Source organism: Tilletiaria anomala (assembly GCF_000711695.1).
Source record: "Tilletiaria anomala UBC 951 chromosome Unknown K437scaffold_53, whole genome shotgun sequence".
Classification (NCBI taxonomy): domain Eukaryota; kingdom Fungi; phylum Basidiomycota; class Exobasidiomycetes; order Georgefischeriales; family Tilletiariaceae; genus Tilletiaria; species Tilletiaria anomala.
This window is the reverse complement of record NW_013546969.1, coordinates 68,789-82,445: the sequence shown is the minus strand read 5'-3', so window position 1 is coordinate 82,445 and position 13,657 is coordinate 68,789. Positions and strand designations below refer to the sequence as shown.

Sequence of the window (13,657 nt, the reverse complement as noted above, 5' to 3'; positions counted from 1 at the left end):
GACGTTGGATCATCCTCGTCCAGCGGTCCACCTCTTCCATCCCTTGGCTCTTGCCATGGCAGGAAAGTGTCGTCAACCTGCTACCTGCGTCTTGCTCGAATCGTCGAGAGGTGACGGACACCTTCTCTTTTCGTACGACCTTCGCGACCGGCCGAGCATTGTTGCAACGTGCTCTCTCTTCGCCTCCTCACGCGACTTTTTTCAGTTCCCTCGGACTCGGGAGAGCGGATGCGACGACCTCAATCTCAAGTGCACTCGCATTGCAAAGTGAGGCCACGCACCGCACCGCAGCCCAACTCATCTCTCTAATTGCATTCAAGCACTGTCCGTGTGCGTTGAACCTGAAAAGCAAGCCTTTTCCCTCACTCCTTCCTAGTGCCCGCCTTTCTGTCACCAGGCAGTAAAGGGCGTCGATCACTCAAAATGGCAGGTCGATATGAGTACGGCCATCTTGGCCAGGCCGACGACGATGACCACGCGGCACTCTACCCAGCTGACGCATACGAAGCAAACGCAGCCGCAGCAGCAGTGGCAGCAGCCAGCTCGACAGGACATTCACCATTCGGGGACGTCCATGCCGTGCCTGCCCATCGGGCCATCAACATGCGAGGCGGCGGCAGAGGTGGCCACGCGCCGCAGCTTAGCGAAAGCTTCTATGCCGAAGCTGCGAACGCTCTCGCGAGTGGTGCTAATGGCAGCGGTGCCGATTCTGCAAGCCCATATCGCGCCGCTGCGATCATGAGCCCGATTAGCGAAAACGGGCCATCATCCTATGGCTACGCAGCAGGAGGTCGACCGCCGCCGTCGTCTGCTCCACCGTATGCAGCTGGCGGGAACGAGGGGCTCTCGGCGCATCTGCCTACACTGCTCGCCGATGCGCAATACGGCCCCGTTGCTTCCTCGCACAGCCAGTCAGCAGCGTCATATGACGACGACAACATCATGCGCAGTTACTCTCCTGGCATGGTCGTTGAGGACGAAAAGGTAGACAATGACGCCGGCTACACGTACTACGGCACCGGGCCTGCATTGGCGTCGTACGACAACCGCAGTGGAGACTCGTACGGTGCTCAGCGCGGGCCCGAGGATATCTTCAGCCCTGCAAGCGCATATGACGACGACAAGGAGTTCTCCACACCCGACCCTTTCAGCAATGCGGCCGCCTATATTCCGAGTCCATACTACGGTGACGAGGATGGGACGACGCTTGGGCACAAGGAAACCCACTTGGATGAAGAGGGCAATGGGCCCGGCTTTCTGACCGGCGACGGATCGCGCCTCGACGGTGTAGGTATTCCTGCGCTCGACACGCAGCACTTTGGCCCTGCTCCCGCGCGCGGCGCGCAGCTGCGGCGGCACAAGACCAAGAAAAATGTCAAGCTCACGCAGGGTAACCTCGTCCTCGACTGCCCTGTGCCGACCAAGCTGCAGAGCTTCCTGACACGCAGGGGCGAAGACGAATACATGAACATGCGATACACGGCCGTCACGTGCGACCCGGACGAGTTCTCCGAAAACAGCTACACGCTGCGTCCTGCGCTGTTCCATCGCCACACGGAGATCTTTATCTGCGTGACAATGTACAACGAGGATGAAATTCGTGAGTGTCGGGGCTGCTTGGCAACTGCGTGGGGAAAGAAAGGAACGGCACCCTGACCACCCACATTTCACCTTATTACGCGCGACTAGTCTTCACGCGCACCATGCACGGAGTCATGAAAAACATCGCGCACCTGTGCTCGCGGAACAAGTCGCGAACGTGGGGCGTGGATGGCTGGAAAAAGGTCGTCGTGGCGATCGTCGCGGACGGGCGCAAGAAGGTGCATCCTCGCGTGCTGGACTGTCTGGCCGCGATGGGTGTGTACCAGGACGGCGTGGCGAAAAACGTGGTGAACAACAAGGTGGTACAGGCCCACGTGTACGAGTATACGACGCAGCTTTCGATCGACACGAACCTGCAGTTCAAAGGCGCAGAGCGCGGGCTGGTGCCCATGCAGATCATCTTCTGCCTCAAGGAGCACAACAAGAAGAAGATCAACTCGCACCGCTGGTTCTTCAATGCGTTCGCGCCCGTTCTACAGCCCAACGTGTGCATCCTCCTCGACGTCGGCACGCGCCCAGAGAACAAGTCGATCTACTACCTCTGGAAGGCATTCGACTTGAACTCGAACGTCGCCGGCGCGTGTGGCGAGATCTGCGCCGACACCAAGGGCCGATTTGGGCTGGGCCCTGCGCTGCTCAATCCGCTCGTTGCAGCGCAGAACTTCGAGTACAAAATCAGCAATATCCTCGACAAGACGACCGAGTCAGTCTTTGGATACATCAGTGTCCTTCCGGGCGCCTTCTCGGCGTACCGCTACATTGCGCTGCAGAACGACTCGCTCGGGCACGGCCCGCTCGCGTCATACTTCAAGGGAGAGACGCACCTCGGCGCCGAGGCGGACGTGTTCACGTCGAACATGTACCTCGCCGAGGACCGTATCCTGTGCTTTGAGCTGGCGGCGAAGCGCGACTCGAGCTGGGTGCTCAAGTACGTCAAGAGCGCCCGCGGCGTCACGGATGTGCCGGACACGCTCGCAGAGTTCATCTCTCAGCGCCGCCGCTGGCTCAACGGCTCGTTCTTCGCGGCGGTATATGCGTTATGGCACTTTCGTCAATTCCTGCAGAGCAGCCACAGCGTCTGGCGCAAGACGGCGCTGGTCGCCGAGTCAGTGTACTCGCTGATCAACTTGTGCTTTGCGTGGTTCTCGCTGGCGAACTACGCCATTTTCTTCATCTTGCTGTCGCGCTCGCTCGAGGCGCCGTCGTTCCACCTACCCAAAATCTCGATCCTGAACACGATCGTAGAGTACACTTACCTTGGCACGGTCATCGCATGCTTCATCTTTGCTCTCGGAAACAGGCCCCAAGGGTCCAAGTGGAAGTACCTCGCGGCGGTGATCATATTTGCAGTGTGCACGGCGTACATGATGCTCGCAGCTGTGCTGTGCTTTATCCAGGCCGTGCACAATGTGCACAACGCCATTTAGTGAGTTTGCGAACCGGTTGTGTGACTCCTATATCTCCCCGTTCGCTGACCAAATGTATGCTTCGTTCCTGCAGCGCACAAATGGTCGTCTCAGTGCTGGCGACGTACGGTGTATACCTGATGAGCTCGGTGATAGCGTGCGACCCGTTGCACCTGGTCACGTCTTTTATCCAGTACTTGCTGCTGGCGCCAACGTACGTGAACGTGCTGAACATCTACGCGTTCTGCAACCTGCATGACTTTAGTTGGGGCACCAAGGGCGAAAGCACGGTCTCGACCGACCTCGGCGCGGTCACCGCGTCGGGAAAAGGGACTGTGGAGATCACGCTGCCGACGGCACAGGCGGACATTGACGCTGCGTACGACGAGGCCCTGCACAAGTTGCGCACGCGGCCGATGATCATCCGCGGCGACGCGTCGCGCGAGGAGAAGGAAGTGCGGCGGATGGACTACTACAAAAACATCCGCACCAACGTCGTCCTTGCATGGGCGCTGTCGAACGCCGTGCTCGCGTCGGCGATTCTCACCGGCTCGGACAGCAGCACGTTCGAGGCGCGCAGCGGGACGACACGCACAAAGGTCTACATGGTCCTCGTCCTCGTCTTTGTCGGCGGCATGGCGTGCGTGCGCTTCATCGGCTCGACGCTCTACATGCTCATCCGCCTCATCAGCGGGTGATCCGCGGACGTGCTTGTCCGCCTTTGCCTCTATGCACGCCGTCCCCAAGTCACCGCAAACAGTCTAGTCCAAGTTTCCCATTGTACATGCAGCAAGCCCGGCTACAGGCATTTGTGCCGCTTCCGCCTCCGCACCCGCTCCCGGCATCGCTAATGAGCAGCCGTCGCTTTTCGGATCTCTCTTTTTTCTGGGATCGCCCCGCTCTCTCGCTATTTTCCTTGCATCGCCCTGGGAGCTGTCGTGTATATATCCCAGTGTTGTACTTTCGCAGCAGCCTCGTTCCTGCCATCGTCGTCGTCAGCCCCTTGTACTTGCCCTCGTTCTTTTCCCGCCCTCGAAATGTGCATACCATGTCGACTGCTCTCCAGACAGCTCGTTTTGTACTCTTCGACTGACTACTGGCTTGGTCAAGTCGTACATGCATGCATATCCGCATACAGGAGCCACAGCCGCGCAACCCGCGTGTGCAAACAACACTCTATACGTGCGAGCTGATGGCTGCGCGAGCCATGGGTAGTACATACCTGCAGCGTGCAACCGCTGTACACGATGCGAAATGCACATGTATAGATAGACATAGCATCGCGCCACAAATACAAGACGATTCGGCACTGCCGTACCCACAGGCCTAAAACCAAATCATGAAAACTAAACTTGTTGAGCTCCGGTTCCCTGCCATCAAAAATCAGAAGCAGCAATTAATGGCAACAGTATCAAGTGTTGCAGGAGGCGTGTCACAGATAGGAGGGCGGCGCGGCTCATTCATTCGGTCGGAGCCGCGGGAGACGTGGGCGGTTCGGTAACTGTATACTGGGCACTGCCATGTGGACTCTGGCAGTCATCGTCCCCTACACACACGTCTGGGATATCGTTGGACTATGGGCTAGCCTCAACCAAAACCACTAGTTGGGGCTAAAATTGTCATTGGAGAGAGTCCTAATGAGATTGCTGCTTTTCTTATCTTCCTCTTGCCTGGCCATAGGTCGATTTTGTTTGTGTGCGTACATACATATTCGGCGGTACACGCGGTCGGGGCGGGTGCTTGGCAACAAAGGGCCTCGTGGTTGTAAATGAGGTTGTTCGATACACTGTGCTACGTGCGGGGGCTGCGGGTTGCTGAATCAGACACGCGCAGTGGCAGCGCTCTGCACGTAGCCCCTTATCTTTTTTTCAGGGCTGACGTCTCAAATCTGGAGAAGCGAACCCACTTGAACGGCGCTCTGTCGTTGTCCAACAAATTACAGAATGTGATGAGAAAGTGTCACCTCGACAATCGGCTGAACAGCCCCGACGCCAGGCCGACCGCAGATCTCGACATTTCGATGCTTGATGTCGACATCCAGGAGAGAAATGCAGGTCGCTTCGATGTGCGAATCTTCAACGAAATCTCGACGGAGGTGCATAGTTCGTGGTCATTTTGAGGGTTGCCATTCGACTCGCAAGGATGGGCTAGAAACCCCCAGAAAGGACAGTGTCAAAGGAGGCAGTGGAAAGGCCCACTTTGGCTGTCCAGGCCGGAGGAACAGTACCTTAGTCCCGTCGCTGCTGGCAAGGTGCCGAATCTCGGTCGTTCGTAAAATAGTAGTTTGAAGGGTGGCTCCTCACTGCTCCAGAGCCTCCCCCCACCCACCGGGGTCTAGCACGCGCGTTCACGCGACATGAGAGCATCATACCGCGCTCCAGTGCCCGCCTTCTGCATTGTCACCAGCACCGAGCACTCGGGCAACCCTTGCTCGACTGCCCGATGGATGATCCGAGGCAGGAGCGATGGACAAGGGTGCAGCCATCAGAGTATCGCCGCCGCAGTCCGCCGCTCCAAATGCAGACAGGGCCTAAAATTACGTGCTAAACTGAGATTTCTGGCTGTGGCGTTCCGCCCCTTTTCAAACTTGCAACCCGTATCGGTGGGAAGGCGCTGGCACATGGTGGGCGTCAGGCAAGGTACCCACGCCCTGCTCCAGCCTCGCTCAGATGACTGACGAGATGCAATACCGGCTGCGCCCGATCACGCTATCGGTTTAAATTCGTTTCAGACCGTCTTCTCCAGAAGCCAGAGGGGCAGAGGAGGACCCGTGCATGTGGCACCACCCACTTCGACTGGCAGCAGGCCGCTCTATTATGCTCTGTCCCTGATTGCTGGGTAGGTGGCAGCGACTACAATCTGGGGACCTGCCCGCGCGCGAGCAGCCATGTGCTGTGGTCGAGTCTCGTGGACACTCAGCAGGGGCGGCAGAGTAACGGGGGCACGAGAGCAGAGGAGACGAGAGAGCATGTCAAGGCAGGGCTAGCGAACAATGAGGATGAGGATCAACTGATAGTGGAGTGCGCAATCTTCTACGTCGCATTTATATTTACCTCCATCACTACCCGTCCCTGCTTCCAGCCCCCACCCTCGTCCATCCTGCTTTGCTGTGCAGATCCCCGGCCTTCCTTCTCCTAGCCACATCAGAAGGAACAAAAGAAGGAGCAGCGCCGAGTAGCAAAGGACAACTAAAACCATCATGTCGGGTGAGTGCGGCGAGGTTCAATGACCGGATCGTCCAGCTGCCCTGACCGAGTACCATCGCTTTCTCCTTTTCCATCCGCAACAGACGCAAACGCAGACACGGTCGAGTACGCCGCCGCCGGTGAGGCCGTCATCCACAATGCTCAGGCAGACGGCGCCAAGCACCCTGAGGCGGCCATCGGCCGCCCGCTCACTGTGCCAAGCAAGATCGAGGGGTTGCATCTGTCAGACAACGGGCTGGTCTACCCAACCGAGGATGAGCGCCGCACGCTCCGCCGCGTACCCGCCGCTCTGCCCTGGATGGCGTTCTGGGTCGCATTCTGCGAGCTAGCAGAGCGCTTCTCATACTACGGCTGCACGCAGGTTTTCCAAAATTACATTCAGCGTCCGCGCCCATCATACGACTATGGCGGCCTCACTGGCGCCAACCGCAGCCATGAGGGCAACGCTGGCGCGCTCGGCATGGGCCAGAAGGTCGCGACGGGGCTGACAACGTTCAACTCGTTCTGGGTGTACTGCACGCCGCTCCTCGGCGCCTACCTCGCCGACGCGCACTGGGGCCGATTCAAGACAATCTGCATCGCCGTCGCCATCGCGTCAATCGGACACATCATGCTCATCATCAACGGCATTCCCCATGTCATGGATAACCCGGACGGCGCACTGGCCTGCTTTGTCATCAGCGTCATCGTCATGGGCTTCGGCACCGGCTTCTTCAAGTCCAACGTCGCCCCTCTCATCGCCGAGCAGGTCGCCGGGCAGAAGCAGATCGTGCGCGTCACCAATTCCGGCGAGCGCGTCATCGTCGACCCCACGCTCACCATTTCGCGGCTATTTATGTACTTTTACCTTGCCATCAACGTGAGTGGACAGGAGACCCGACAGGCCAGAACACGCACTAACCCCTATTTCCGCCCTTTGCTTTTCGTCTTGCAGATTGGCGCCGTCCTGGGCCAGGTCGGCATGTCGTTCAGTGCCAAATACGTTGGCTACTGGCTTGCCTTCACGCTGCCGACGGTTGTCTTCTTGCTGTGCATCCCCGTGCTATACTTTGGGCGGAACCGCTATGTGCGCTCGCCACCCTCGGGTTCAGTGCTGGCGAACGCGCTGCGCCTACTGCGCTTCGCGATACGCCGTCGCGGCTGGAGTTTCAACCCCCGCGCCGACGACTTCTGGACCAACGTCTTACCAAGCAGCTTTGCCGCCGAGGACAGACCTAAGTGGATGACCTTCGACGACCAGTGGGTCATGGAGGTCCGCCGTGGCTTCAAGGCGTGCGCCGTCTTTGGCCTTTACCCGCTCTACTGGCTCTGCTACAACCAGATCAACAGTGCGTCGCAAAGCATGATGCGGAATGCTCTACGGTCGAGTGTACTGTCGCTGATTCTTCTCCCTTTATTCTGTATCATGTTCTTCCGTGCAGACAACCTTACCAGTCAAGCTGGCGTGATGGTCAAGAATGGCGTGCCCAATGAGATCACCGCGCAACTCGATCCGCTCTTCATCATTGTTCTCGTTCCCTTCCTTGACTGGATCGTCTACCCGCTCCTGCGCCGCTTCGGCTTTAACTTCAGCCCGCTCAAGCGCGTAAGTAGCGTGCGCGGCGTGTCTTTTGATTGTAGCGCATGTGTGCTCATCCCGCCTCCTTTTGCTTGCCGCACTCTCATAGATCTGCGCCGGTTTCTTCTGCGCCTCATTCGCGATGGTCTGGGCTGCCGTCGTGCAGGTGAGTAGTCCCGATCGTGTCTGGTCGTACAGGATGCGTGCTGATCGGCCTGTTGCACGCTTGCAGCACTACATCTACGTCAAGAGCCCCTGCGGCACGGACACGTCAGGAAACCTCCCTGGCACGAGCATCCAGTGCCCCCCGGCGCCGATGAGCATGTGGATCCAGTCGGGCTGCTACGCGCTTATCGCGTTGTCGGAGATCTTTACATCGATTACCGGTCTCGAGTACGCGTTCACCAAGGCACCCGGCAACATGAAGTCGCTCGTCATGTCGCTGTACCTGTTTCAGACGGCACTCGCCAACGCGCTCGGTTTTGCGTTCGTCGAGCTCGCCGGTGACCCGAACCTGGTGATCAACTACGGCGTCTTTGCCGGCCTGGCTTTCGTCGGGGGCTGCCTTTTCTGGTTCTTCTTCCACAATCTCGATAAGGAGGAAGACGCTCTGAACAACCTTGACGAAGGAGTGTACGGCAAGCAGGACGCTGTCGGCAATGCTACAGCCGCGACCAACTCGTTCGACGAGAAGTATGGTTAATTACTTGAAAAAATAGGGAACATGCGAAGTAGGGCCCGCTCGCCCTTTCTTTTTCCTTCTGTCGAGCAAGCTTCTTTTATAGACCAAATCGCTTCTTGGGAAGGGTTCAAGTGGGAAGGAGGTATTGCATCCACTTCTTGTCATCTTTGCTTTCTCATGCATACCGTGCATCAATCACCCTGCTCTTGTTTTGCTACCCTGCGATGGACGCCCAGTTCGCGCGCTGTCACCGTTACCCCCTTTTCTTGCCATTGCCCCCCTTTCTGTATTGTCATGCGCTCGTATGTACTGTCACCCTCACCTTGCATATGGCATCCTCGATGATTGGCTGTCTTTTTCCTCTGGCATGCACCTTGCACATTTCAAAGCCTTTTGGCGCTATTGGCCATGATGTCCACCAGACAGCGCTTTGTTTCTCGCCTTCAGTCTGGAGATCCACCAAATCACTTGTTAGCAGCGCACGGCGGACCCACGGAGAGATTCTGGGTGTTCTGTTAGGAAGCATTTTTTATACTGGGAATTGGCTTCAACAGTCAAGATAAACTTCTTGACGGTCCAAAAGTCTCTCTTGGGGAGAAAGAGGGCGACTCCCTTCTTCGGCTGGTACTCTGCTTCTAACGTGGTCCATAGCTCTTTAGCTGCCTTCACCATGCGGATTGAGCCGGCGATCTTGTCATCAATGCCAAGCGTCAGTGTCGCCAAGGCCTCCTCCTGTCTGCACCCATATTCAGTGACGGCGCCGTCTTCGATCAGGGGCTTACTGACCATCCCGGTCACGTAGCCCCACTGGCCGGTCGTAATCAGAATTCGGACTTTGAAAGCCCACAAGTCGCGATTACCGCCGTACAGTTTCTCGATGCTGGCCGTGGCCCATGGCGAAGTCGCATTTGCTGACATCTTGGTCCTTTGCGTCAAGTCTCCTGAGTGTTTTCTTCAGGCTAATGGGTTGGACACATAACCTCATGTAAAGGGGCGCCGGTGGATCAAGGTAAGATGACCACCCATTTTTACTTTCTCTACGTTACACGGACTCAGGGGGCGCTGTGCGCAGCTCCTTATATATCGTCGGGGTGCTAGATTTCATGCGCAGCCACTGCAGCTTCACTCTGCTTTGGAGCCTTTCATGAAGTTCGATAGTGTGCCATGGGCTGTGCCGCTTCGCTGCGCTTCGCCCCATCGCGTCCGCGCTGCCGACGCTACTGCGTCATGTGCAGGTACCTTCAAGAGTAAGCTTGTCCCATATAGAACTCTTGCCGAGGCTGGGCCTCTGCCGACGTTCGAATATGAAGCATTACTTGTTGAGGCTGTTGATGGGTTTAGAAACAAAGACGAGATCTTACATGTTGATGGGGTATCTTACTGCGTCGTCGGAACCCTCGTCTCAAGGGTTAAAATTGCAAAACTCGGTCGTCCCGACTGCACAGGTCTGAGTGCTTTTATATGTCCAAGTTAATTGGCACTGAGAGCAGATCAGCGTCCACGATAAATGCGGCTAATTCTCACTGGGGATCACCTAACCATGCAACCTCTTCAACGTGAACTTCGTTGAACCTCAAGAGATCTTTGAGGTTGCGCCAACGGTAGGAAGCGAATGGATGCCAGCGATGGAATAACCCTACTTGTGCCTTGGCGCAGTCGTACGGTGGATTCAACTCACCCAAGTTACTAAGGAAGAATACCGTGATTTCCCCAAAGACACGCCAAAAGTCACGGTGAGGACAGCTCGAATTTGGCATTTAAAGCCGCTTTTCCGGTAGTCCGGAACTCGGAATGTGTATTTTGCCAAAAGTCACGATCTCCAAACTTTAAAGGACGCTTTGCTGTGCTTCCAACGTGCCCAGTTCGCCTCGTTCGCTGTACATACGAGTATATGCATATGGCCAGGATAGAGCCTGCAGGCAGGTAGCAGCAGCAGCGTATTCCCGCGTTGTGCTTGTAGCTACCTTCCCACGGCGTGCGTTTGTACGTCTTGACGTGGTGCATAGACCCATCCCCTTGCTTCCGAGCCTGATCCGGTTGCAGAGTCGAGCCAATCAAGTGATCACCATGCCGCCTGCCAGCGCTCCTTCAGCAGCCGCTGCGTCAGCTGCTCCCTTGCCGTTCACGCCCATCATTTTCTGCGGGCCCGGTGCAAATCTGTACCCGCTCTGCGACCCGCAGCAGGCGCTCACGCAAGTACATGCGTCCTCCTCTTCTTCGCCCTCAGCAGCGGAAGCAGCAGGGATCAAGGCGTTGCTACCGATCGCGAACCGGCCGCTGCTGGCGTACCCGCTACAGCTGCTGTGCACGGCTGGCATAGACCATGCGATCGTCGTTGCCGCGCGCGAGTCACAAGCGGCTATCGTTGCGACACTGAGGACGTGTTCGCTGCAGCTGCCTTCGCACCCGCAGCAATCGCATCACCAACATGGTAATGCGAGCGGAAGAGTCAATATCGTCGTGCGCGAGTGGAGTGCTTTGCAATCTACATCGTCTAGCACAGGCTTGTCAACAGCAAACGCAGACGCATCTGCCTTTCGCGTGGAACTCTTCCCGCTCGGGCCACACGACCACGGCGGCGGTGCTGCTGGGCCTTCCGCCTCTGAAGGCGACGGCACATCGACAGCGGCGGCAGCAGCAGCTGGAGGAGCAGCTAGAGGAATGAAAAGCGCGGGAGGGCGAGGGGCTGAAAACGAAGCGTCCGCTTTTGGGAGCGGTCCGGGCTCGCGCATGGGTACCGCACAGCTCTTGCTATGGCTCTGGCAGCTTGGGAGAGTACAGGTGCGTCACCTGACGGAAAAATCTTTCTCGGTCGCCTTCTGCCAAATGTGCTGACCATTGAGCACGTCCCCGCTGCCAACAGTCTAACCCGCTGATCCTGCCGTGTGACTTGGTCAGCCCAGCCTTCCCGCTCGCTGCGCTACTCACCGCGCACCTGCAGGCCAGCTTCCCGCACGCCTCCCCACCGGCGATCACCGCTCTGCTGTACGAGCGCGGTGCAGGCGAAGGGACCGGCCGCGAGCGCGAGAAAGAGGCGCCGCCTCGCGCGCTCTTTGCGTACGCCAGCACCGAATTGATACCATCAGGTGGGGTTGGAGGCGCTGCCACGCAGGTGCAATGGCCGTCAGGTAGTAGCAGCACTGGCGGCAGTGCGGCGACGCCCCTCCCGCACTCTTTACACTCGCTGCTCCTGCATCGCGATGAGGAGACGTTCTCATCCGACGATGACGATATGGACGTGCGCATGTCACTGCTCTGGTCGCACCCACGCACGACGCTTGCGACGCACCTGCTCGACGCTCACGCGTACGTCCTCAGCATGCCGCTGCTCGCGCCGCTCTTGCAGCGCTGGTCGCTCCGCCTCACGAGTCTCCGCGAGCATGTCCTGCCCACCGCGGCCAAATGTAGCTGGCAGAATGGCCTGCTCGAGAAGATCGGCTGGACGGCCCCCGGTGCCGAGGCGGCGGGGGCGGCCAGCGCTGAAGGAAGCGTGGCATACGCCTCAGCCAACGTAAGCGGCAGACAAGGGGGTACTGATGGGGCGCGGCAGCATACACGCCCCGACGCCGATGCAGACGCAGACGCAGAGGACCAAGCCGGAAGCAGTATGCTCGCCGCGTTCCTCAAAAGCACCAACACGCGCAATCTACCAGTGCCTCCCCCCTACCTCACGCCGCAGACGCAGGATGGCGACAAGAATCAGCCTGTCGAGGGAGCAGGGAAGGTGAACCCGGTCCGCTGCGTAGCGCTAATCGCACGCTTGCGGCCCCGTGGCGCATCTCACGCCGGCACTGCCGATGCCCCTGCTGGGTCCGGCGCCACCAACTCCGCTGACAAGCAGAAGGGCGCGGATGCAGCAGCGGCGGCAAGAGCAGAGCAGCATGACGAGGCAGCAGGCGGCCGCTTCATTGCGCGCGCGAACACGCTTCCGACGTACATTGAAAGCAATCGATACGTGCTCAAACTTCTCGCCGCTGCCTCTGCCGCGGGAAATTCAAGTGCAAGCGGGAGTGCAGGTGTGCCGCCTTTGCCTGCTGTCTCTGCGTCTGCGCCTGTGTCTGCCAAGGCTGGCTCATACGAGGCAGGCGGAAATAACAACACGTCATCCACTGGAGCCCCACCCGCGGCCGTGCCGTCATCAACAATGTCACTCCCAGCCACAGCAGCAATAACCTCAATGACAGCAACAGCGTCGAGCACAGCTGCCAGTGCGCAAATCTCCGCGGACAGCCTGATCGGCGCTCAAACGCGCCTAGGCGAACGAACCACGGTAAAAAAGAGCGTGATCGGGCGCTCGTGCTGGATTGGGCGCGCGTGCCGGCTGCAGGGCTGTGTCATCATGGACGGCTGCTTCGTCGGCGAGGGCGCCAAGCTGGAAAACACGCTCCTGGCGCCGGGGAGTAAAGTCGGTGAGCGCGTCACACTTAAGGACTGCGATGTCGGACCAGGCTGCCGTGTCCCCGCTGATACGAGCAGCAAGAATGAGAAGTTTGTGTGCGAATCTGACGATGAGAACGGCGAGGATGAAGAGGATGGCCAGGGGAGTGAAGATGATGACGATGAGGGGCAATGACAGGAGGGACTCACGCCTCTTGGTCACAGTGTAATGCGAGTCATAATCATGATCCCCCGTCTGTTATGAAAATCCAACCGAGGGGAGGCAATCTAAGCTATGACAGGCGATCTCACGCTTTCGACTTTCATTTACGCGCGGGAGCCCGTTAAATCTAAAGCTAGACCGCCTGCGATAAGGGAAGGAGAGGATTGACGTCCTGGCGAAAACCCACCTTTCACTACGAGTTCTCAAGGTGATAGGCCACCAACCAGACAGAAAGGTCTTCCGCCGATCTCATATTCCTCGTCCTGAGTCATTTCTGGATCTGGTAGGGTCGTTTTCGTTGCATGCGAGACAAGTATGAACATAAGATGCCAGCCAGCGAACCAGTTGGCAAACCAATAAGCGTGCTCCCTCCAGCCAGCTCCTGCCCGCTCTGCGAACGTGTCAGGTACACATGATGCAGCCCTGTGAGTTGGGTGCGAATGGTGAGCATCGACGCCTTCCCGCACGGATCGAGGAGGGGGGGGGGGAGCTGCACGCGCTTTCTCCGCGGGTCTACCAGCGCCGCCCAAGGCATCGAAAATGAGACTAACGACGAGGCGCGCGAGCCGTAAAGCCTCACAGGGAGCTGTGCTGCGCCCGGCT

At 58.2% G+C, this 13,657-nt stretch overlaps 5 protein-coding genes across 5 annotated transcripts; 4 read left to right on the top strand and 1 right to left on the bottom strand.

Moving 5' to 3' along the window:
• Positions 1-269: 269 nt before the first annotated feature.
• K437DRAFT_140271 (glycosyltransferase family 2 protein) lies at positions 270-3,731 on the top strand. Its single transcript, XM_013387257.1, has 3 exons — positions 270-1,600; positions 1,690-3,028; positions 3,103-3,731. Exons 1-3 carry the CDS (start codon positions 424-426, stop codon positions 3,704-3,706), a joined length of 3,120 nt encoding a protein of 1,039 aa, XP_013242711.1. The 5' UTR covers positions 270-423; the 3' UTR covers positions 3,707-3,731.
• Positions 3,732-6,093: 2,362 nt separating this feature from the next.
• Positions 6,094-8,700, top strand: K437DRAFT_140166 (putative PTR2-Di-and tripeptide permease). The gene is made up of 5 exons (XM_013387256.1): positions 6,094-6,214; positions 6,298-7,073; positions 7,149-7,799; positions 7,882-7,938; positions 8,005-8,700. Exons 1-5 carry the CDS (start codon positions 6,208-6,210, stop codon positions 8,473-8,475), a joined length of 1,962 nt encoding a protein of 653 aa, XP_013242710.1. The 5' UTR covers positions 6,094-6,207; the 3' UTR covers positions 8,476-8,700.
• Positions 8,701-8,776: 76 nt separating this feature from the next.
• On the bottom strand, positions 8,777-9,408 carry K437DRAFT_257126 (uncharacterized protein). Its single transcript, XM_013387255.1, has one exon. It carries the CDS (start codon positions 9,370-9,372, stop codon positions 8,926-8,928), a length of 447 nt encoding a protein of 148 aa, XP_013242709.1. The 5' UTR covers positions 9,373-9,408; the 3' UTR covers positions 8,777-8,925.
• A 63-nt stretch (positions 9,409-9,471) lies between these two features.
• On the top strand, positions 9,472-9,987 carry K437DRAFT_257125 (uncharacterized protein). Its single transcript, XM_013387254.1, has one exon. The coding sequence runs from the start codon at positions 9,599-9,601 to the stop codon at positions 9,926-9,928; it is 330 nt and encodes a 109-aa protein (XP_013242708.1). The 5' UTR covers positions 9,472-9,598; the 3' UTR covers positions 9,929-9,987.
• A 351-nt stretch (positions 9,988-10,338) lies between these two features.
• K437DRAFT_274629 (uncharacterized protein) lies at positions 10,339-13,112 on the top strand. Its single transcript, XM_013387253.1, has 2 exons — positions 10,339-11,235; positions 11,318-13,112. Exons 1-2 carry the CDS (start codon positions 10,522-10,524, stop codon positions 13,025-13,027), a joined length of 2,424 nt encoding a protein of 807 aa, XP_013242707.1. The 5' UTR covers positions 10,339-10,521; the 3' UTR covers positions 13,028-13,112.
• Positions 13,113-13,657: the final 545 nt, after the last annotated feature.

What these genes read in the sequence shown, in the direction of transcription:
- K437DRAFT_257125 (XM_013387254.1), top strand. Translation starts at nt 9,599, where the DNA reads ATGAAGTTCGATAGTGTGCCATGGGCTGTGCCGCTTCGCTGCGCTTCG.
- K437DRAFT_274629 (XM_013387253.1), top strand. Translation starts at nt 10,522, where the DNA reads ATGCCGCCTGCCAGCGCTCCTTCAGCAGCCGCTGCGTCAGCTGCTCCC. An exon ending in GGCAGCTTGGGAGAGTACAG is followed by an intron (nt 11,236 to 11,317) that starts GTGCGTCACCTG and finishes CGCTGCCAACAG; the next exon opens with TCTAACCCGCTGATCCTGCC.
- K437DRAFT_140166 (XM_013387256.1), top strand. An exon ending in ACTTTTACCTTGCCATCAAC is followed by an intron (nt 7,074 to 7,148) that starts GTGAGTGGACAG and finishes TTCGTCTTGCAG; the next exon opens with ATTGGCGCCGTCCTGGGCCA. An exon ending in ACTTCAGCCCGCTCAAGCGC is followed by an intron (nt 7,800 to 7,881) that starts GTAAGTAGCGTG and finishes GCACTCTCATAG; the next exon opens with ATCTGCGCCGGTTTCTTCTG.
- K437DRAFT_257126 (XM_013387255.1), bottom strand. Translation starts at nt 9,372, where the DNA reads ATGTCAGCAAATGCGACTTCGCCATGGGCCACGGCCAGCATCGAGAAA.
- K437DRAFT_140271 (XM_013387257.1), top strand. Translation starts at nt 424, where the DNA reads ATGGCAGGTCGATATGAGTACGGCCATCTTGGCCAGGCCGACGACGAT. An exon ending in GTACAACGAGGATGAAATTC is followed by an intron (nt 1,601 to 1,689) that starts GTGAGTGTCGGG and finishes ACGCGCGACTAG; the next exon opens with TCTTCACGCGCACCATGCAC. An exon ending in AATGTGCACAACGCCATTTA is followed by an intron (nt 3,029 to 3,102) that starts GTGAGTTTGCGA and finishes TCGTTCCTGCAG; the next exon opens with CGCACAAATGGTCGTCTCAG.